The sequence below is a fragment of the Mytilus edulis genome, chromosome 2 (genome assembly GCF_963676685.1).
Source record: "Mytilus edulis chromosome 2, xbMytEdul2.2, whole genome shotgun sequence".
NCBI lineage: Eukaryota > Metazoa > Mollusca > Bivalvia > Mytilida > Mytilidae > Mytilus > Mytilus edulis.
Genome location: NC_092345.1, coordinates 61,630,925 through 61,654,980, shown reverse-complemented (window position 1 = coordinate 61,654,980; position 24,056 = coordinate 61,630,925). Strand labels below are relative to the sequence as shown.

Genomic DNA, 24,056 nt, shown 5'->3' with positions numbered 1-24,056 from the left:
CTTTATTTAGACATGTTATGACTTTTACATTTGACCTAGTGACCTCATCTCTTATGTGGTCTTCTTTATCTCAGAAGGCATTGTTCATAATGTTTGGGAAATATAAAGTTTTTCATTTAAAAGATTAGAATTTTGTACAGTATTGTTTCAATATACATGTATATTTCAGATTTCCTACTTACATTCATGACTCAAGAAAATTAAGGTCTACATATTAATTCCTTTTCATCTATCTCAATATTTTTATACCTTTGAAACATGGAGAGACCTTTAATTTTTGTTGAGATTTACTGCCAATAACAGAAGCAATAAAAACTTAAGGGTAGGCAATTTGAGGCATTACCATGGTAACAAAAGGATAGGTAGGGAAACCTTGATACATCATGTACAAGTATTGTGTTTTCTTTTTTGGCCTGAAATCAACTTATAATATTACAGTCAGGGGTACTACTTGAGGAAGTAAAAATAAATATACACTTATAAGTTAATTTGTAGGATACTTGTACAAGTGAATTTTATTTACTTGCACATGTTGTGTAGGTAACAAAAAAATTGGCTTAGTTATGTCCCTTACACATTCAGATTTTTTTACTTGTATAAGTAAAAAAGTCATCCTATCTTCTTTTCTTGAATTCTTAGGATTTCTTTGCTCTTATAGAATCTTAATTTGTCTGCCCTTTGCAGATGTCTTTACTAATCATTTCAGTGTAATTTCATGGGAAATGAAAATCCTGTTTGTCTGTTATCTTCAGAACACTGCTCATTTACAAGCCCCAAGGAGCAATTTTTGAAGGCCTTGCACAAATACTTAAGATCTTTGCACAATCAGTTTCTTTGTTGAAATAATGAGATGAAACATTGAACTCTTATCAAAAATTATGAGCTAACCTGGGAAAAATCATTAAAGACATGATTTTACATCTCTAAACTTGAGAATTGTTGCGAGATTGTAAGAAAAATTACAAGTGATTTTTTGAGAAAATTAAGGGGAGATTATTCAAACATTATATGTTATAACTAACTTATATGTGTATATTTTAAAATAATACTTGTACAAGTACTACCCATGAGTGTATTAGAACTGGCTTGTTGTTTAGACTGCTTCAATATTTATTAGCACATTTTTGTATTGTAATCCTATTTTAATTAAGCTGTAGATCTCATCTAACATGCTCAAAGAACATGAAGACCAACACATGTACACACACACATGGATGTGTGTTCTTCTCCAATTTTAAAATGTAAAAGTATAATACTATCATATAATCATAATCGTGTGTATCAGTGACAAAGTATAATGAACAAAGGGAGATAACTTATATTTAACTTCAATTTCATTTGTCTAGCACAAGTTTTGTTATTAAAAATTTGCCTCTCTATAAATGCTATCTACTAACACGACTGACAAAATGTGTGAACAACCATATTCTTAATTCACTAATAACCTGAAAGCATCTAATCTCAGCTTTACTTTCAAGAAATTGTCTTAGTTTGATCAAAATACATTAAATTAAACCACTTTCTTTTAACAAACATATTTAAGTTTAAACATGTTTAAAGTAATTTCACTACTCAACTTTTCAAATCCAAGTGTTCTGGTTCATAAATTTTATTTACTTACATTGACTTACATGACTTAGGAACTTCATTAATGTATAACATGCTAATGTAGATGTATTTGTTGAAAATTAAGTCACATTTCAACTTTTTTTGTAGTTCTAAGGACACATTAAATATGAACAGTTTGTGGTAGGGGTTAAAAATTGTGATTTGTACTTTCTGTGGCTCATTTAAACAACTATAATTTTATTAAATTGCTTTGTTTCAGATTTCAGCTTCATGTCCACTTGATAACATACAAAACAGTCATGTGACAGTGTCAGCCTTGGGCTCTGAAGTTGTGATACATGTACAGATAATTTTGTATTTAAAAAAACAATAATATCAACTAAAGTTTATCTTAAACAGTCAGGGGACTTACTGAAATAAGTGATTTTTAAATCACTTATTTGAGTAGCAAATTCAAGGTTTTGTCACAAATTGGGATTTTGTAGTTTTTTCAAAATTTTAAACACATAGGATTAAATAACATCTTTTAATTAGTAAAATTAAAAAATATGAACTTTTTGCTTCTTTTAAGTAGCAAGGTTTATGCCTTTGATGCTATCATTTACCTGAAAATTCTATTTTAGTTGAAAAAATGCTATAATAATGGCTTTACATAATGAACTGATACTTTCTTCAAAGATTTTTCACAGCAGTGGGAGTATTTTTCCTGTGAAGTTCAAGGTTTCATCTTTCAGATTATGTAATAAAATTCTACTGTTCGCGATAAAAATTTCACTGTTCGGGGGTGTTGAAATTAGTGGGGGTTATTAAAAGAATGATACTTAAAGAAGTGATTTTGGGAAGGAAATTGAGGTCTGACACTTAAACAAGTGATTTTTATGTCATTATCCTAGATTCAGTACAAGGTCATCACCTGAAATGACCTGGTCATCCTAGACAACACAGATGTTGGTTCTGATAAGTTTAGAAACATAATTAGTCCCTGGATCATTAGTATTCTATATTTAAAGCTACACTAATATTAAATCACTTCTTCTAGTGATTAATTTGTACTACTTAAATAGGTGATTATTAAAGAAAGACAACTCTAACTTCAAACCTTTATGGAAATAATGTTACTTGAATCAGTGATTTAGAAAATCACTTGTTTAAGTAAGTCCCCTGACTGATAATATACTTGTAAAATCAATTAACATTTAAAAAAATATAAATGACTATGAGATAAATTATAAAAACCAAAACTTTATTTAGACATGTTATGACTTTTACATTTGACCTAGTGACCTCATCTCTTATGTGGTCTTCTTTATCTCAGAAGGCATTGTTCATAATGTTTGGGAAATATAAAGTTTTTCATTTAAAAGATTAGAATTTTGTACAGTATTGTTTCAATATACATGTATATTTCAGATTTCCTACTTACATTCATGACTCAAGAAAATTAAGGTCTACATATTAATTCCTTTTCATCTATCTCAATATTTTTATACCTTTGAAACATGGAGAGACCTTTAATTTTTGTTGAGATTTACTGCCAATAACAGAAGCAATAAAAACTTAAGGGTAGGCAATTTGAGGCATTACCATGGTAACAAAAGGATAGGTAGGGAAACCTTGATACATCATGTACAAGTATTGTGTTTTCTTTTTTGGCCTGAAATCAACTTATAATATTACAGTCAGGGGTACTACTTGAGGAAGTAAAAATAAATATACACTTATAAGTTAATTTGTAGGATACTTGTACAAGTGAATTTTATTTACTTGCACATGTTGTGTAGGTAACAAAAAAATTGGCTTAGTTATGTCCCTTACACATTCAGATTTTTTTACTTGTATAAGTAAAAAAGTCATCCTATCTTCTTTTCTTGAATTCTTAGGATTTCTTTGCTCTTATAGAATCTTAATTTGTCTGCCCTTTGCAGATGTCTTTACTAATCATTTCAGTGTAATTTCATGGGAAATGAAAATCCTGTTTGTCTGTTATCTTCAGAACACTGCTCATTTACAAGCCCCAAGGAGCAATTTTTGAAGGCCTTGCACAAATACTTAAGATCTTTGCACAATCAGTTTCTTTGTTGAAATAATGAGATGAAACATTGAACTCTTATCAAAAATTATGAGCTAACCTGGGAAAAATCATTAAAGACATGATTTTACATCTCTAAACTTGAGAATTGTTGCGAGATTGTAAGAAAAATTACAAGTGATTTTTTGAGAAAATTAAGGGGAGATTATTCAAACATTATATGTTATAACTAACTTATATGTGTATATTTTAAAATAATACTTGTACAAGTACTACCCATGAGTGTATTAGAACTGGCTTGTTGTTTAGACTGCTTCAATATTTATTAGCACATTTTTGTATTGTAATCCTATTTTAATTAAGCTGTAGATCTCATCTAACATGCTCAAAGAACATGAAGACCAACACATGTACACACACACATGGATGTGTGTTCTTCTCCAATTTTAAAATGTAAAAGTATAATACTATCATATAATCATAATCGTGTGTATCAGTGACAAAGTATAATGAACAAAGGGAGATAACTTATATTTAACTTCAATTTCATTTGTCTAGCACAAGTTTTGTTATTAAAAATTTGCCTCTCTATAAATGCTATCTACTAACACGACTGACAAAATGTGTGAACAACCATATTCTTAATTCACTAATAACCTGAAAGCATCTAATCTCAGCTTTACTTTCAAGAAATTGTCTTAGTTTGATCAAAATACATTAAATTAAACCACTTTCTTTTAACAAACATATTTAAGTTTAAACATGTTTAAAGTAATTTCACTACTCAACTTTTCAAATCCAAGTGTTCTGGTTCATAAATTTTATTTACTTACATTGACTTACATGACTTAGGAACTTCATTAATGTATAACATGCTAATGTAGATGTATTTGTTGAAAATTAAGTCACATTTCAACTTTTTTTGTAGTTCTAAGGACACATTAAATATGAACAGTTTGTGGTAGGGGTTAAAAATTGTGATTTGTACTTTCTGTGGCTCATTTAAACAACTATAATTTTATTAAATTGCTTTGTTTCAGATTTCAGCTTCATGTCCACTTGATAACATACAAAACAGTCATGTGACAGTGTCAGCCTTGGGCTCTGAAGTTGTGATACATGTACAGATAATTTTGTATTTAAAAAAACAATAATATCAACTAAAGTTTATCTTAAACAGTCAGGGGACTTACTGAAATAAGTGATTTTTAAATCACTTATTTGAGTAGCAAATTCAAGGTTTTGTCACAAATTGGGATTTTGTAGTTTTTTCAAAATTTTAAACACATAGGATTAAATAACATCTTTTAATTAGTAAAATTAAAAAATATGAACTTTTTGCTTCTTTTAAGTAGCAAGGTTTATGCCTTTGATGCTATCATTTACCTGAAAATTCTATTTTAGTTGAAAAAATGCTACAATAATGGCTTTACATAATGAACTGATACTTTCTTCAAAGATTTTTCACAGCAGTGGGAGTATTTTTCCTGTGAAGTTCAAGGTTTCATCTTTCAGATTATGTAATAAAATTCTACTGTTCGCGATAAAAATTTCACTGTTCGGGGGTGTTGAAATTAGTGGGGGTTATTAAAAGAATGATACTTAAAGAAGTGATTTTGGGAAGGAAATTGAGGTCTGACACTTAAACAAGTGATTTTTATGTCATTATCCTAGATTCAGTACAAGGTCATCACCTGAAATGACCTGGTCATCCTAGACAACACAGATGTTGGTTCTGATAAGTTTAGAAACATAATTAGTCCCTGGATCATTAGTATTCTATATTTAAAGCTACACTAATATTAAATCACTTCTTCTAGTGATTAATTTGTACTACTTAAATAGGTGATTATTAAAGAAAGACAACTCTAACTTCAAACCTTTATGGAAATAATGTTACTTGAATCAGTGATTTAGAAAATCACTTGTTTAAGTAAGTCCCCTGACTGTTAAATAAATCAAAATACAATGTTCTGATTCCAAAGTTATTTGAACTTTGAAATTCCTAAACTGACAGCAGTTTTACAAACCAATGAGTACAAAAAAGACTTGTTTGGACTTTGTTTTAATTATGAACATGATGAATCAAATGTCCCTATCATGCTGTTGACCTAGGATAACTTTTGGGTCAAAACACACCTTGTATAAGCTGAACCTTGCTTTTTAATGCAGATTTTTCTGTGAAATTCCCTTATTTGAAAATATGTATTGTATACAATTTGCTTCAGAAAGTAAATGTATGCGTATCAGATGACTCAGTATCTGATCATTGATGGTCAATAGAGAAAACAATGCCAGCATTCTTTTACATTCATTTTGTTGACATGCTTGACTATATACACGTATATCATGTTTATCATAACTAAGAACATGTGTACATCTATGACTGTGTAATGATGTATAGAGCATGACAGTCAGTGGATATATTTTTGTTCAATCAACAATGCATTTTGAATTTATAATGGTGCAAAAGTTTTGCGGGTACCTGAAAATTAATGTAAAGTATCAAAAAATCATTACCATTAAGATTAAAAGCAATAAATATATCCTTGCCATCCTTATAATGCCACGTATTGGTATGTAGCCGGTAGCCTTATCATTTGGGTAGAGCTCTTCACAGTTAAGGTAAAAATCTCCTTTTTCCCGAACTTTTTAAACATTCCATTTGACATGACTGAGATTCCAAATACAACTATTATGTTGTCTTAATGAATTATGGTTAAATGAAAAATATCTTCCACGAATCAAATTAATGTTTAAAAACAACGACCATGAATTATTCAAAAGAGAGAGAAAAAATTTAACTATATACGTGATGCATAACTTAGCAATACCGGAAGTTCTATACTTGGCAACATTCAACATTCCAAAATACAAAATACGTTCAAGATGATGGAATTAAACTTATCACGAGTTGATTACCTCCAGGTTGAATTTCATTTATCTACATGATAACATGTCAATCTTTTGTTCAAGTTCAAATTAGAATTAATGCATACTTAAAGGCTGCACTCAAACTCAAAGATGCAGATTGTTTTTCCTGCTTGACCAACATACCAAGCTTTAACTGTTTAAGATAGGCTACAGTTTACTCTTTATATTCCACCAACTATATTAGATGAACAATTTTTTTTGAAAGTGTAGCTTCCCTAACTTTAATATGAGGGAGGTGTTATACCCAACTGCGGCCAAGCTTCGCGATAGGTCGTGCGACATAATGGTATCCGGTCGTTCCGGCCCCAAACCGATCCGGCCCCAAGTCAATCCGGCCCTAAGTCGATCCGGCCCAAGTCGATCCGGCCCACGTCGATCCGTCCCCAAGTCGATCCGGCCCCATAATAAAATATGAATTAACTAGATTTTGGAGGAATTTGTCACAAACTTTAACAGTATAAATGGAATTTGAAAAAAGTCTCCGATTGATGATGGGTGACAACAGGTCAGTGAAGTATTGGAGTACCAGTTAACGAACTATTTTAAATCCATACGGAAATTAGTGTTATTGTGTCTGTTTGTATCGCAGTTTTATTCATTTTTAAATTATGAAGTTATTTTCCATGATAACTTTTACTTTGAATTTCATGGCGATTTTTATTTTATTCAGTTCACACACAGAATAGCTAAATAAATATTTACAGTCCAGTGGACCTATAAAATTTAACGCATAATAATGACTTATTTAATCAAATCATTAGTCTATAATTGGTTTGTTTATTCAACAGTTGTCTGATGATTGTGAACTAAGGTAATGCGACTCGTAATGATAAATCACTTAATTCAATCCAATGCTGATTAATTAAAGTTACGTAATCCGTTTTTCAACAAGGTCTTTATAGTTTGATCTTCTGGTTGGTGTATATTAAAATAATTATTTGTATTTTTTTTCCAGGTTACATCATAGGCTTCTATACCATATAAAAATATTTTTTTGTAACATCGGATATAGTCAATATATTTTTCTTATTTTGACAATATTTTGAATAGTGTGTAGATAAAAAAAAAAGAAGTCATATGAGTATCCATTATTCTTTATTGCAAGAAAACAACAAAACAATGACATTGAATGCACGTTTTCACTCTCTAAAATATAATATCAGCACCCTTTTATCATGTTCATAGAAAGGATTCGGCAAATCAAACAACATTTCTCAATTTTAGAAATGTCAAGAACCTAAAAAGAAAAAAAAAAGTTAATATTTATCAGCTTGGGGATCGGCTTGTACCGTTCATGTATGTAACTATTTGTTATTATATGTTACACAAGATGAAAGACTTGTTAGGATCACAGTCAATTGAAAGAAAATGCTAATTACATTACTGCTGATTAATGTTGATGTCTGAATTTTTTTATATACGTTTTAATATAATTATACCCAATAATCTTAAAAACTTGTAATAAAGACATAATCAACCTAGTTGTTTTATACTCATCTAAAGAAAATATTTTTCAAAGGCCTTTTTTACTTTTTTTTACCGTACACCTTTAACATTATAATAAAAATAATAAACATTTATGAATTACAATTAATATATATTTATTTTTATTCCTTAGAAATATTTTTTTTTATTGGGGCCGGATCGACTTTACATTTGGGCCGGATCGACGTGGGGCCGGATCGACGTGGGACGGATCGACTTGGGCCGGATCGACGTGGGGCCGGATCGACCCGAAAGCCGACATAATCAGACAAACAAACTTTATTAGATTAACTCTCTAAGGAACGATCGTTTTCATTGGTCAATTCAAACCTTCGACCTCACACCTGCAAAAATAGAACACGCGTACTTTAACGTTGAATGGACTGATTAATATTCACGTAGCTGGTCAAGGTCGTCTAAAGCTTCTATCGTCGTATTCGCATGCATGATTCTAATCACAATTCTAGCTTAATGTGCATGTGAAATTCATTTGTGTTATAATTTTCTGCAATTAATTGGTAGTAAAGTTTAAACTTTAAAATCTTAACAGTTAAAATATTCAATTTAAATATCTCCTCTAAATCAAGGGACGACATCAAAAGTTTAATGTAGGATAAAAAAAAAACCTCAATTCACATATTTTTTTTCATTGACACACCCAAGTTGCTTATCCTGCCTTCTCTTTTACTCAATGGACTCGATGAATTAACGTTGTACTTGAAAAATGAAACTGTATACTTTACTACAAACACTTTTCATATTGTTTGCCAAGTTTTAGATATTCTTCATAGAATAGTGATTTTTTTTCTGATTCCATTATAACTTGAAGGAAAAAAATAAATTCCAAAATTGTAAGTAAATTCATAACATGTAACACGCTTTGTTAAGAAAAAAATGGAGATGGCCAATCATGGCACAGCGGATAATTAAATGAAGTTTATACAAACGATATAATTCATGAGGTTTTGCTATTCTCGGTTGAAAAAACGAACGTAAATTATATATTGTAAATATTAAACCGTTGGTTTTCCCAAGTTGAATGGTTTTACACTAGTAATTTTGGGGCCCTTTATAGCTTGTTGTTCAGTGTGAGCCAAGGCTCTGTATTGAAGGCCTTACATTGACCTATAATGGTTTACTTTTATAAATTGTTATTTGGATGGAGAGTTGTCTTATTGGCACTCACACCACATCTTCCTATATCTATGTAAATACAAACAAACAATGTCTGTATTCATTAAATCATTTAAATGTATTTATAAAAAGGTGAGTTTCATCTTGTACATACATTTAGTCATCCTTAATTTCTTGATATTTTTTATCAGTTTATCATACACGTTTCGTTTTGTATTTTATTTCAAATACGAATACATACTACATATACTTTAGCGGATTGTTCAACAATGTTATGCAACTCTATTGTTACAGTATAAATTTAAAAAATTAATATTCACACATTCATAATCGAAAACAGTACATTTATATGTAATAAAGAAGATGTGGTATGATTGCCAATGCCACAACTCTCCACAAGAGACCACAATGACACAGAAATTAACAACTAAAGGCCATGGTACGGCTTTCAAAAATGAGCAAAGCCCATACCGCATAGTCAGCTATAAAAGGCCCAGAAATGACAATGTAAAAACAATTTAAACGGGAGTTGTTCCTTATAAACTACGACATTCCTCACAAGTATTAATATTTATTTAGTTCCAAACATTCGAAAGAAATAATCTTCACTGAATTCATTCAGGTGCACAATTGATACGATTAGTTATTTTGTTTCTATCTTTGGGGAACAACTTCCTCCTTTTATGGTAGCTACTGTATGTATGTTTTAGCATGACAATAATAAAGGAGGAATGTCAGTGCAACCCATCATTAATTATTGTAAAGCAGGATCAGTATTATGAAATACTTTATAAGTGACTACGACATTGTAAGGATTATAACCTATCGTAGGTATGAAAGAAATTAAAAGTGGTTCATTTATTCATCCGTATAAAAGCGGCACATGTATTTTATTTTATCCTTATATTTCTCTGACATCATGCCGGGTACAAGATAATTGAGTTGCTGCATGCATAAAGAACTTAGAATATCAGTATACTTTTTTGACCTCACTATTTGAAGTTAGCAAAACATTTATTTAAATCTTTTGGCCAAAGGTTTGTAAACTATACAAATCATTGTTTTTACGTTCGTAGTAACATAGTAAATTCCATTGTCGGTCACCTGTGTCAATTCACGTGCACACTGACTAGACTGACTACATTGCTGTTGTATTTAAATCTTTCCGCCAATGAAATGAGACGTTACAAGTTGTTTGTTTATGATACGCCAGAATGTTATCAATGAACTATCAAATGCTAAACTTCACTGCATATCACTGTACATGTACCTGTGAAAGAGAACGAAGTCGGAAAAACTTGAGGAAAACTTTAATTATTTACTGTGCCTGTCTGAGGGTCTCATTGGGGTGTTATAAGTGTGATGCGGGATGGGCAGATTTTTTTAAATCGTGACACATGAAAGTCTAATTAAGTGTGAAAACGGGAAACAAAGAACGACGGGACACGGGAAATTACATGCACTATAATAGTAACGTGAAGTGGGATTCAGGATTCTCACTAAACAATAAGAAGGATCCGACCCCCCAATGAGACCCCCTTTACTATATCCTGTAAAGTTAATAGCAGATCTATAATATGTAATATATATATATATATATATATATATATATATATATATATATATATATATATATATATATATATATATATATATGCAATTCCCAGCATTATCATGATTATATCTGGTGAGCATGGTGAGAAATCAGGCAGGTGTTACCTGTGAAAAATAATTCTTTTAAGACTTAATATTTTAACAAAATTAAAACTAGACTAACAGACTAAGATCTGAATTAAATTTCCCCCCATTTTACATTTTTTTAATCACTATCATGACTATAATTGGTTATTTACCTTTAATCATCAGTGATTTGTGGCATAAACAGAAACCATATCAATTGATGAAGGTTTTTCATGGCCATATGGGCATATTATGTAGTCGCAATTGAAAACTTCTACCTTTTATGCTACCTTCAGTGGCAAATTTTCTAGGTTGAGCTATATTTACATTTGTATTATCTCTATTGACATTTTTCAAACTAGCTCTCAGTATCTTCATCATTATTTGAAAGTGCTGTCCCAATATTTTAAATGCATAGTTGAATATTTCTGTGTAACAGATCTATATCTTATGAAGCTATTGCTGTCAGAGTGCAATTTAAAAAAAGACACTTAATCATAATGATCATGTAAATATCGTAAACTAAATTTGACAAAAGGTGTGTGTTTCATTCATGTCTGTCAAATATCTGAAATTAACAAAAATGAAATATACGAGGTGCTCCATTAAAAATGTACTCTAATGGCATTATAGAGGTGGTGTTACAATATAATATATAATTATAATAATAATATAATTAAAAATCATGGAAACTGTAATAGATATATATATACAAAAAAACATTTATGATAAAATAGCAAAACCTCATATAAGTTCTAATTGCCAAAAATATTCAGTCAACTTGTTATTTGAGTTGTTGCCCTTTAATGACATTTTTCTTTACATTTTGGGATTTCTATGCCCCACCTACGATAGTAGAGGGGCATTATGTTCTCTGGTCTGTGCCTCCGTTCGTCCGTCCGTCCGTCTGTCTGTGCCTCCGTTCGTCCGTCCTGTTAAAGTTTTTGGTCGAGGTAGTTTTTGATGAAGCTGAAGTCCAATCAACTTGAAACTTAATACACATGTTCCCCATGATATGATCTTTCTAATTTTAATGCAAAATTATAGTTTTGACCCCAATTTCATGGTCCACTGAACATAGAAAATGATAGTGCAAAGTTCAGGTTAAAGTTTTTGGTCAAGGTAGTTTTTGATGAAGTTAAAGTTACATCAACTTGAAACTTAGTACACATGTTCCCTATGATATGATCTTTCTAATTTTAATTCCAAATTAAAGTTTTGACCCCAATTTCACGGTCCACTGAACATAGAAAATGATAGTGGGAGTGGGGCATCCGTGTACTATGGACACATTCTTGTTTTGTATGTAACAAATCAAATATGAGAATTTAAGTTTAATATGAGATCATGAACCCTGACAGCTAATGGGGCAGGGATATAAAGTTTCATCTGTGAATTTACATGAGCCTGTTGGGTTAGCTATCAGTTTATTTGGCCATCATATCATGCAGATTGTCCAGTCAAATAAGAATCTATATTTTGTTTATTGACAGTTTCACAAATCTGATATGTCTTATACATGTATCGTTATAGGTTGGAGTGACATCACAAAAATCAACAAAGTTATTTCCTGGAGCTGTAGGCAAAACGCAAAGGGTGAGTTTATCATTTACCTAAAGCTACAGAGTTCCTACTCAGGATTTTTTTTTAAAGATGATTAGATTGAGACTATTGACTGTATGGGAAAGTTAAACAAAATAATGAATATCAGATTTTCGGTTCATATGAAATACCGATATGTGGTACATGTATGAATGCCAACAATAAGACAACAGGGTTCTCGCTAAGGATTTTTGAAGGAGAGTCCAGGGACTCGTCATTTTTAGCCATGATGAGTCCAACAGCAAGAAGAAAATATCTTATTATAATATATTGTAATATTTTAGTCTCTATTTCCTAACAGAGCAATGACATGACATTAAATTCAGATCACTTTTAAACTTTTGCTATAAAATGATGGTATTTGTGTTTAACTGTGTTCAGTTTAAACAAAATATTTCAATCTTGATGCATCTGTGGACTCACCAGTTTTGAAAATGGTGAGTCCAAGACTCATGGACTCGCCTTAGTGAGAACCCTGAAGACAACTATCCACCAAAGACTGAAAGATTGGAACAGATTTAGAACTTTATCAGATCTTAACCTTTCTGCTTTTATTATGTTGATATGAATACCAACGAAAGAAAAGAGCAAACTTAAAAAATAGGACCTGAGTTCTTACTTCTAATAGTACATGTTAACTAATCACTGAATGTTTTTTTCTTTATTTTGATGTAGATTGTAGTTGGTGATCAAGATGGATTATTACAATGTCTTCAGATGAAAAAAGGAGATGCTCAGGTTTGTAACAAATATTTATGGAAATTATTGAGGTTTAGTATAATGTAATGCCATTTGTTTGATATAGACTTATAGAACTGTCATAAGAAATGCTTCTATTATTAGTATTAGTTATAGATGGGAAAATGGATTTAATGGATTGATTGTAATTTCTGTCTTTCTTTCCATGAGCATGATCTTTTTAGAAAGTTGGTTCCTTATAAATAAGGAAAATGTTTTTTACACCCAGTAAATGTATCAAAATTGGAAAAATAAAAATGATATTACCTCAAATGTAGTTTATATCATGCATTTAAAAATATCATTTAAAGTATGGATTACAGGCCAAAACTATTGGTCACATGACTTGTCTTCTTAAAAATAAAACTAAACAAAATAGTACAGTCTTTTATAAAACTTACATTTTCTGAGTTAGTTCCCCTTAATGTCAAAGTTGAAAAAGATATTTTTTTAATTTATTTGTAAGAAACAATCGTAGAATACGATTTATCATGATTTTCTTAAATTAGAAGAAAAGTCTGTCAAATTAGTTGCATTCATCCTTCAAAATTTGCACATTTCAATAAATCTCTAGAAAAAGTGTTTTTTACCATTTTTCATTTTTTTTGTCGAGCCTGCAACTTTTGTTGCAGAAAGCTCGACATAGGGATAGTGATCCGGCGGCAGCGGCGGCTACGGCGGCGGCGGTGTTAGCTAACTTCTTAAAAGCTTTATATTTTAGAAGGTGGAAGACCTGGATGCTTCATACTTTGTATATAGATGCCTCATGTTACAAAGTTTTCGTCAGTCACATGTCCAATGTCCTTGACCTCATTTTCATGGTTCAGTGACCACTTGAAAAAAAAGTTCAGATTTTTTGTAATGTTGAATTCTCTCTTATTATAAGTAATAGGATAACTATATTTGATATGTGCGTACCTTGAAAGGTCCTCATGTCTGTCAGACAGTTTTCACTTGACCTCGACCTCATTTCATGGATCAGTGAACAAGGTTAAGTTTTGGTGGTCAAGTCCATATCTCAGATACTACAAGCAATAGGGCTAGTATATTCGGTGTATGGAAGAACTGTAAGGTGTACATGTCCAACTGGCAGGTGTCATCTGACCTTGACCTCATTTTCATGGTTCAGTGGTTATAGTTAAATTTTTGTGTTTTGGTCTGTTTTCTCATACTATATGCAATAGGTCTACTATATTTGTTGTATGGAATGATTGTAAGGTGTACCTATCTAGCGGGCAGATGTCATGTGACCTTGACCTCATTTTCATGGTTCAGTGGTCAAAGTTAAATTTTTGAGTTTTGGTCTTTGTATCTAAAACTATATGCCATAGCTATAGGTCATCTATATTTGGTGTATGGAAATATTTTATGATCTTTATGTTAGTCGCGCAGGTTTTATTTGACCGTGACCTCATTTTCACGGTTCATTGCACAGTGTTAAGTTTTTGTGTTTTGGTCTATTTTTCTTAAACTATAAGTAATAGGTCAACTATATATATGTTGTATAGAAGCATTGTTAGCTGTACATGTCTGCCTGGCATGGTTCATCTGACCTTGACCTCATTTTCAAGGTTCATTGGTCTTTGTTTAGTTATCTTGGTTAATGTTAAGTTTATGTGACAGTTGTATTAAAGCTTAGCTTTATACTTAGGACTATCAACATAATATCAATGATTAGTATAGAAGGCGAGACATTTCAGCGTGTGCACTCTTGTTTCAAGTTGGTAGAAGACACACAATCAACTTCAAAAGAGAAAATCGTTACTTCTATGTTATTCTATGCAGTTTTGAGAAATCCATAGAAAATTCAAAATAAATGGTACATGTATACAATTTCATTTGCTATAAAAAAAAAACTTTTATAAATGTTTGGAACACTTCTATGACTGTGGTGTAGGCAAAATCAGGAAGAAATGAAACAATATGCGGACATGGTGATCTTAATGTGTTTATTTTACCATTAAAAAACCCAACAACCAAAGTCTATTATATAGTTATTAATCTATGATGTATCTAGTAAGTATTTTCTTTTTGATTATTTGACACAATCTTTATTGGACCAAGGGGTGAAACTGAAAGATAGTTAACCCTACATTCTGTTACAAAACTAAACACTTCTTTTGAATATTACTTGATTGTTACAGGAAATTCTTTGTCATATATTTGAAAAAGTTTCAGCTCTTTATGACATATTCATTTTAAATATTATATTTAACATTTACAATATTCTATAAATTACGATTTTTTTGCAGGTTATTTTTAAAGCCGTATCACCAAAGGGCATAACTAGAGTAGAACTAGGAGGACCAGTAGGGGGTGCTAGAGAAAGAGTATTTTTATCAACCGGGTCAGAGATCAAAGGGTTCACAAAGAAAGGCAAAAATTTTCTTTCGTTTGATACAAATTTATCAGAACCAATACAATCAATGTAAGTTTATGATAGACAACTCTTCACATTGATAATTACATTGGAAAATTATATATGCATGCTAGAATAAATACCGATTTATTAAACAATAAAAATATGTTTCTTTCGAAATGTTTAAAATGATGATGTACATGTTAATTTAGAAATAAATAGACATACAAATTACTTTCAGGGCACTGAAAGTTATATGATTTTTTTCATGAATTTGAAGATATGCCTGAAAACAAGATTGACGGAACCTATTTTATAAAAATAAGTAGACAAGGAATGATTATCAATGAGACAACAATCCACTAGAGACCAAAAGACAAGAATGTGAATAACTACAGGTCACTGTACTGCCTTCAACAATGAAGGACACCCGAACCATATTTTAAAGGATAAAAGGCCTGATAATGAGTGATTCATACTAAAACAATAAATAAAATACCACAACTGCAAGAAGCTACCAACTACAAAGTTACAAACACTAGATTACAGGGGCTGTTGATAAGCAAATTAAGAATGTGGCAGGACTAAACATGACTCATCTGTCCTACTTACCTGGGACAGTGCTGTTATAGAACTTCATAAGAAGAAACTGTAAAATCAGTTAGAAAGGGCTTCAGTCAGCAGATTTGTACAGTTAACAAAACAACATAGCTACAAAGTACTGGTCTAAGAGTTTTGACGTTACCCAAAACTAGTTTAATGCCCAATTTTAGCCAATAAATTAATCGTGTTTTCCTAGACTAGAATATCTGTCAGTTTAACTTCAATTGATTTACTGTAATGACATCTTTCTTCTTCCTGTGATATATAAAATATACTATATACTCTGAGAACATTTGCTTACATGTATATTCCATTTATTCTGTGATGTTCAAACTAAATAAAAAAAAACACAGCTTGACAAAATTTATATGCATTATTGATGTCAACAATTGTGCACAATTATTTTGCCTGCTGAATGCATATAAAAACATATCAAAGGTGTATTAAATCAAGGATAAGACATTATACTACAGTCTATGTAAAAGTCCACGAGATTCCAATCCTTCTTACTACACAAATCCTTGATTAAATTATGAATTATTCCTGTCAAAAATACTATTGACAGAGTAGTTTATCTCTTTTTTAGTAGTTTCTTTACAAATAAATCCATGAATAGACCAGACGGTGATATAAGAAGCATTCATGTTATTAATATACAAAAAGACGATTTCTTTTAATGTTATAGGTTTGTAGAAGGAGCTGATTTATTTACATGTGGAAACTATGTATATAACCATTATAAAGATTGTAAAGATACCAATTACTTCTTGTCTGCTGATAAAATTAGTGATGTTCTTTGTTTACCAATGGAGAAGAATGATGATATTACCCCTGTTCTAGCCTGTCAAGACAGAGTGCTTAGAGTTTTACAGGTATCTTTAGTATTTCTTGTATAATAGTGTTTGAGTTTCATTTGAGACAAAAGTGATTAAAACTTAAACTGGAAATGTCTTTTCTATGCGGCCAGCATGTAGAAAACCAATTATTCTGTTTTATGGTTTGGTCAGCTTTTATTACACATGGTTTCTTATTTTCCGCTTTCCTGATCATCTGGTACAAATGAAAACTGACTGTTTTAGTGTGAGATAATGGTTTACTTTTATTACAAAGTGGTTTTGATGAAGAGTGGTCTTATTGGCACTCATACCACATCTTCTCATATCTAATGAAAACATGAACTACTTAGACCACTTGGCCATTGAGGTCCTTGTCATACAGATCCTTCATTTACATGGTATGGTTGATAAGTATCTAGACACAACTGAATTATGTATAAATTATATCACTGAATTTAATTACCAAATTATTAAATTAAAAAAAAAACCAATGAAGTTAATGCAAGGATCCTTACCCTCTCCTAACCAAATCAATTATGTAGAAAATTGTAATTAATTTCAAAATTTGTTTACGTGTACTAACATAACAGGGATTAAACTAGAAAATTGTACTTTATCATTTGTTGTGGCCACTTAGCTAATTTTTGTTCTTGTTGATCTGCTTATAGAGCTTTACATATTAAAATGAAAACCAAAAAAGTGCATATTAAAAAAATATACCAACAGAACAATAGAAACTGTACACAATAAAAACAATTGTGTTCAACTTTAAATCTCACAGTTTATATGTTTAAGTATCAAACTGTAGATATGATGAGTCACAGTATATTTTTCTTCCATTATAGGATGCTGAGTTGTTATATGAAGTAGAGGTGCCTGGTCCTCCTGTAGTATTACAGTTGTATGGTAAAGAAGCAGGTAATATCAATACTGTATATTTACAATATTTTATAAAATGGAGAAACAAAATATGCTACTCTTATTGTTCCAAGCTTAATGGTAAATTCATTAAAAGTATGTTCCACTTATACTAAGGACATGATTTGGACAATAGTTGCTACTTTTTTTTAATGAATCAGTTGAAACATTTGGATATTTGTTTCCTTTTAAACTCTGGGTTTTTTAGTTGTATTTCAGTACATGGGTTTCACACTTTGTGATGTTCACTGAAAACATCTCAAAGGCTAACTTGAACACTTCTGTTCATTAAATTTATGTTTTAAAATAACACAAAATACATTTAAAAGTTTTTTAATGAAATCATATAGTCTTTTTTTGTTGTGGCCTGGAAAAACTTGTTTATCATTGTTCCTCAGCCAAAATAATATGTTACATTATTATAGACCATGGTTATGGAGGAATTTGCTACAACGAGGAAAACAGATTAAAAGTTCCATTTCCCATATGTTATGGTAGGAGGATCATGGTTTCACAAAAAATACACATGCTAGGGGTTTATACACAATTCTAGACAAATGTTCTCAAAATTATGTGTATGTCAGCACTTATTTTGTTCTTGGTTAAGGAACATGTTTGCAGTCATTTCCTGGCTTTAGGTGAACCTTATTTTGATGGATAAAATTACAGCACTGTAAAGTTGGCTAATACAATACATTTTTAATTTATATTCAAAATGGGTTGCAGTTTTATCATTGTTTCACATTTTGATAGCACATTTGGTGACTGAGTGGCTGAGTTGTCTATGGTGTTGGTCATCATTTTCTTATACAGATGTTATAATCCTGTCACAATTACAGTAGAAGATCTTTACTTTGTTCAAGGCTACACTGGATGCTTCATTTTATAATGAAGTTTAATAGCTCATTTCTGATTGTCTGTGGTGTTGCTTTGTCATTCAAGTTTTTTCATACATAAAACTGGTTACCTTAAAATTATTCTATAAAGAAGTATCAAAACTGAGCAGGAAAAAAAATATCACAATGTATTTAGGAAGGAAAAACAAATACTGTAAATTCAGAAATTATTGCGAGGTTTTTATTATTGCGAAAAATGCCACAGAGTTGTAAACACAATAAATTAAACTCACATTTTGAAATATTTTATATGAATTAAACAGGATTTTTCTCAAAATCATAAAAATTAAAATCGCATTTAAGTCTAAACTGACAAAATCTCAAAAATAAATGCACGCAATAATTTCTGAATTTACAGTATAAAATTTTGTCAATTCAGACTGTACCATATGGACAGTTTCATTCAGCATTATTCTGCACAGATACAGAGATTAATATATATCTATCAAGTTACATACATATATATGCACATAATTTTTTACTCCTTTGAATTTATGTTAAAATATATATAAAACACCAAGTTTTACTTATCTCTGTTAAGATATAAAGAAATGATTATCTTGTTTCATAATTTCATTTATTATAGATATATCTGATGGAGGTATATATATATATTGTGAATAACCATAACTTAAAGTAACAGAATTGTAAACCATGCACTAATCAGCTTGTTTCTTTGTACACATAAAAAAAAAAGAAATCACCTGTTTTTCCTATATTTACATTTGAATGACCATCTTAGATATCCTATGAGTGATTTTTTCACAATAAGTGTATGTGCTTTTCCATTTCTCTATAATTGCCTGTAAACAGAAATCTTGTTCCATACTTTTGAAACAGTAGATCATGATTCTGACTAAAAAATTTCATCATCTATTATGAGAATCAAACAGATGACCTCTGTGAACAAAATATCAGAAATCGTAACCAACCTAGCTAAATAAGTACTTTCCAAGCTCAAGTTATTACAGCCAGCTTAGTATCTATTACTTAAGGGAAGGAAGGAATCATGTTAAACTACCACCATCTCAAGAGTCAGCAAACCATTATGACTTCACAACACAAACCCTGACTAGATATCACCTTAAACCAACATAGTTTTTCTTTAGTTGGTTTCCAAATATAACACTATAGCATGGATATCACTAGTAAATCACATTGACCTCTCCCAGAATAGAAACCAATGTCCTCCATGTTTGAAGTCAGCCATCTAGCCAACAGAGCTAATGGAGTTCCACTGTGTGGAGTTCTTTCCAATCTCAACTGATTAATGCTGTCTAGGTGTCCAGTTACACTTGTTTAAACATCTTGTAATTTTTAAGTGCAGAGTTTTGTAATACATGTACTGACGTATTAATTAAATCTACTTTAATATAACACACTATTTTCTGTAACTAGTTTTTAGTGTATGAGAATAAGACATTCTTAAAGTATTTTTTTTTATTATAAAAATTTGAAAGGTATTTTATTGAAATTATAACATGGGTTTGTTTATAAAGTAAAGAAACATTATATAATTTAAAATCTAAAATGTAATGCTGTTTACAAAAAGTGTTTCCACTGAGCATGCTGAGTGATTTTTTAAAGTTGCTAGCTTTTATGTATACACATATTGTTTTTTTTCTAGATCCTTGTAACATTAAACAAGGAATATGAAATGATATATGGTACTGATTTTATTTTAGATTTCAGTATAATTTTATTTGTAGATTCCTTTTCTTGACAGAATACTCTAAACAATGCTAATCAATGAATGATTTACATTTTGTTTGATAATGAAAGAAAAATAATAAATTTAAAAATCCTTTCAAATAAAGCAAACACAAAAACTTAAAAATGACTGCAAGTTGTGTAATTATTTCATTTTGTTTTGAAGGAGAGGAAGGAAATGAGATACTTTATGGTACATCTGATGGGAGAGTAGGACTTGTACAGATTGGCAGGTAAAACTTATCTTTTTATTAACTATTTGAAATAAAAGTACCACATAAGGAAGGCTATCAACCATTTTTAATAAGAGTACCACAAAAGGAAGGCTATCAACCATTTTTAATAAGAGTACCACAAAAGGAAGGCTATCAACCATTTTTAATAAGAGTACCACAAAAGGAAGGCTATCAACCATTTTTAATAAGAGTACCACAAAAGGAAGGCTATCAACCATTTTTAATCAGAGTACCACAAAAGGAAGGCTATCAACCATTTTTAATAAGAGTACCACAAAAGGAAGGCTATCAACCATTTTTAATCAGAGTACCACAAAAGGAAGGCTATCAACCATTTTTAATAAGAGTACCACAAAAGGAAGGCTATCAACCATTTTTAATCAGAGTACCACAAAAGGAAGGCTATCAACCATTTTTAATAAGAGTACCACAAAAGGAAGGCTATCAACCATTTTTAATCAGAGTACCACAAAAGGAAGGCTATCAACCATTTTTAATCAGAGTACCACAAAAGGAAGGCTATCAACCATTTTTAATCAGAGTACCACAAAAGGAAGGCTATCAACCATTTTTAATCAGAGTACCACAAAAGGAAGGCTATCAACCATTTTTAATCAGAGTACCACAAAAGGAAGGCTATCAACCATTTTTAATAAGAGTACCACAAAAGGAAGGCTATCAACCATTTTTAATCAGAGTACCACAAAAGGAAGGCTATCAACCATTTTTAATCAGAGTACCACAAAAGGAAGGCTATCAACCATTTTTAATAAGAGTACCACAAAAGGAAGGCTATCAACCATTTTTAATCAGAGTACCACAAAAGGAAGGCTATCAACCATTTTTAATCAGAGTACCACAAAAGGAAGGCTATCAACCATTTTTAATAAGAGTACCACAAAAGGAAGGCTATCAACCATTTTTAATCAGAGTACCACAAAAGGAAGGCTACTTAATTTATAAGGTGTTATTTTCAGTTTATTTTCACAAATTTGTATGTGTCTACAAATTATGCAATATAAGTACCAATCTGCACTGTCTAATATAAATTGTTTGAAACACATTAGAGATAACTATAAAGGGGAGATAACCATGTAATTTGCTTACATTTTAACCAAGAGGTTATCTAGAGAATTCTCCAATTACCAATGTTTTGTTTTCAACATTGTTCTAAATTGTCTAATTCTTACAAAGAGTGGCACATACATTCCTGTTTATAAAGATGACATACATTTCAAAGAAAAGGTAGTAACTTCATTGTTTCTACAAAAAAACTTTGATATCGTTACCTACAATCTTTTAACACTGTTATCCTAATGCTAGCAAGTTAAAGGTTTGATTGACCTACTTGCTCTGTTTGTATAAATGTTTGCTTAAGCATTGCAATTAAGATTTGACATCTGCTATCAACAGATAGGCGGGGCTTCAGCTTGTATATATTATACGTATAAATGTTATTGGAAGTAAAATAAGCAATTTATACAAGTTGAAGCCCCTGTCTAACTATAACAGCTTTAAACATATTTTGACAAGTGTCTTTACAAGTACCGTCTAATACTCTACAAAACCTTATTTTCAGATTTGCTCCTTCACATAGATGGGAATTACCTAATGAGAAAAGAAATGGAGGTATGATATGTTGTCAGTTATAGTTACTCGCCACAATCTATTTTATAAGTTATAAAACAAAATGTTGGATATATGTCAATATCAGTAGATTTAGATTATGTCATGTTAACCAAAATGAGAAGATTTTTAAATAGCTGGCTACATTCTGTGAATTCATTTATTTTCGTGGGTACTTACTTTGTGGTTTGAGGAAATCTTGCATCTTCATGGATATTCTGCCATGGGAAATATGACTTTTCGAGGGTTAACAAATGTTCATTTCTCTCTGAGCCAAGGAAAATGGATGTTTTATTCCACTACCTATACTTTGTTTATTATCTGACTATAGGATATTAATTCACATACTTTTGTTTTCTTATCCGCTTATTTAAATAACAAAACATGACCTTAACATTGATAAACAGTAGGCAATTAATGGTCTTTATATATTAACGCTGGTATAAATTGAAACATGGTAATGACTATACTTAAGCTATTTAAAGGGAAACTTCGCAAAAAAATCAAAAATTGATATTATGTCCATTCTGTATAAAAATGCTCAAATTTATAGATATTAAAGTTTTATTCCGCTAAATAAGAGATCACCATCGATTTTAAATTTTGAGTATCAGTTCTCTGCTCTCCGCCATCTTGTCACCTTCTCCGATGAAAAATCCCGATATGTCTATAAACCACAAAGGAACAAAACTACAGTAAACGATGTAGTCGTAATTGCGTGTCGATATCTTGTCAATCGTACGGTTGTTTTATCTGACTGACTAACTTGATACGGAAAATGGTCTTATATTTTTAAATAACCATATAGTCTGTTATTTTTAAACTGATAATATTGTAATTAGTTAAAAAGTCAAAGTTCAAATCATAAATAAGTGTTCCGTGGAAATTGTTTTCGAAAATCTAATTCGTTCATAATTCTTTCAAGTAATAAACTTTATTTAAATAAATTCGGATCTTCCCTCATCTGATCACCAGCATGGCTAAAGGTATTACTCCCAAAGGTATTGGAAGGGGTGTAAGGTGACACGTCCAGGTATTCAATCGATTTCCTGTCCGGCTGGCTTGCAAGTTCATGCATCGCTTCACTTCTGTAGGTATTGATCAGTGTACACGACCGTTACTTATAACTTTCCATTTTGATCTATCAGGTGCATGTATAATATACATTTTTGTCTTGCGTGTCCGAAAGTGATATTTATACTATTCATTACTGAACTCATACGCTTGTTTATAAATAACATTTCTGGTGTAAAGAATATTATCTATAAAAAAAAATTAATACAAAAAAAAAAAATTGAAGAAATACAAATCTATTTACATATTTTTCCAAGGGTTAATTTGGGAAAATGTAATATATACTCATTGTCAATAGTTTAGGACAGATTGGAACATACCAGAATTATTGATTTAAAAAAATGTGCGCACTTGTCGACGATTCGTGTATACATACGCCTGGGTAGAAAGTTACGGAACTATAGTCAGTAGCGCAATTTAAAATATGTATACATGTATACATTGAACATAAGAAAGAAACATACATTTTGTGTAAATTGTGGTAAAAGTTTTGTAAATTATTATAGACTAGTCCACGTATGCCAACAGTATGTAATCAACGAATTCGATAGACTATTGTATACCAAAAGAAGAAGAAGAAAAAAAAGAAACAATTTGATTTAAATACAGGTCAATTTATAACTTGCT

At 30.8% G+C, this 24,056-nt stretch overlaps 2 protein-coding genes across 6 annotated transcripts in view; one reads left to right on the top strand and one right to left on the bottom strand.

The window, feature by feature from the left end:
• The window catches only part of LOC139512608 (protein disulfide-isomerase A5-like), a 38,501-nt gene extending 32,265 nt beyond the window's left edge, over nucleotides 1–6,236 (bottom strand). The window contains exon 1 of the mRNA XM_071300338.1: nucleotides 6,119–6,236. Coding sequence (XP_071156439.1) covers nucleotides 6,119–6,154 — 36 coding nt within the window. The 5' untranslated portion in view covers nucleotides 6,155–6,236. The remainder of the gene's footprint in view (nucleotides 1–6,118) is intronic.
• A 124-nt stretch (nucleotides 6,237–6,360) lies between these two features.
• The window catches only part of LOC139512607 (BBSome complex member BBS7-like), a 38,526-nt gene continuing 20,830 nt past the window's right edge, over nucleotides 6,361–24,056 (top strand). For 2 of the 5 annotated variants that reach the window (XM_071300333.1, XM_071300332.1), the window contains exons 1-9: nucleotides 6,401–6,526; nucleotides 12,365–12,427; nucleotides 13,109–13,171; nucleotides 15,424–15,599; nucleotides 16,819–17,005; nucleotides 17,815–17,887; nucleotides 18,313–18,381; nucleotides 20,660–20,726; nucleotides 22,309–22,358. In XM_071300333.1, coding sequence (XP_071156434.1) covers nucleotides 6,488–6,526; nucleotides 12,365–12,427; nucleotides 13,109–13,171; nucleotides 15,424–15,599; nucleotides 16,819–17,005; nucleotides 17,815–17,887; nucleotides 18,313–18,381; nucleotides 20,660–20,726; nucleotides 22,309–22,358 — 787 coding nt within the window. In that variant the 5' untranslated portion in view covers nucleotides 6,401–6,487. Of the gene's footprint in view, nucleotides 6,527–12,364; nucleotides 12,428–13,108; nucleotides 13,172–15,423; nucleotides 15,600–16,818; nucleotides 17,006–17,814; nucleotides 17,888–18,312; nucleotides 18,382–19,369; nucleotides 19,385–20,659; nucleotides 20,727–22,308; nucleotides 22,359–24,056 lie in introns of all 5 variants that reach the window. The other 3 variants (XM_071300334.1, XM_071300335.1, XM_071300336.1) reach the window with 3 other exon arrangements.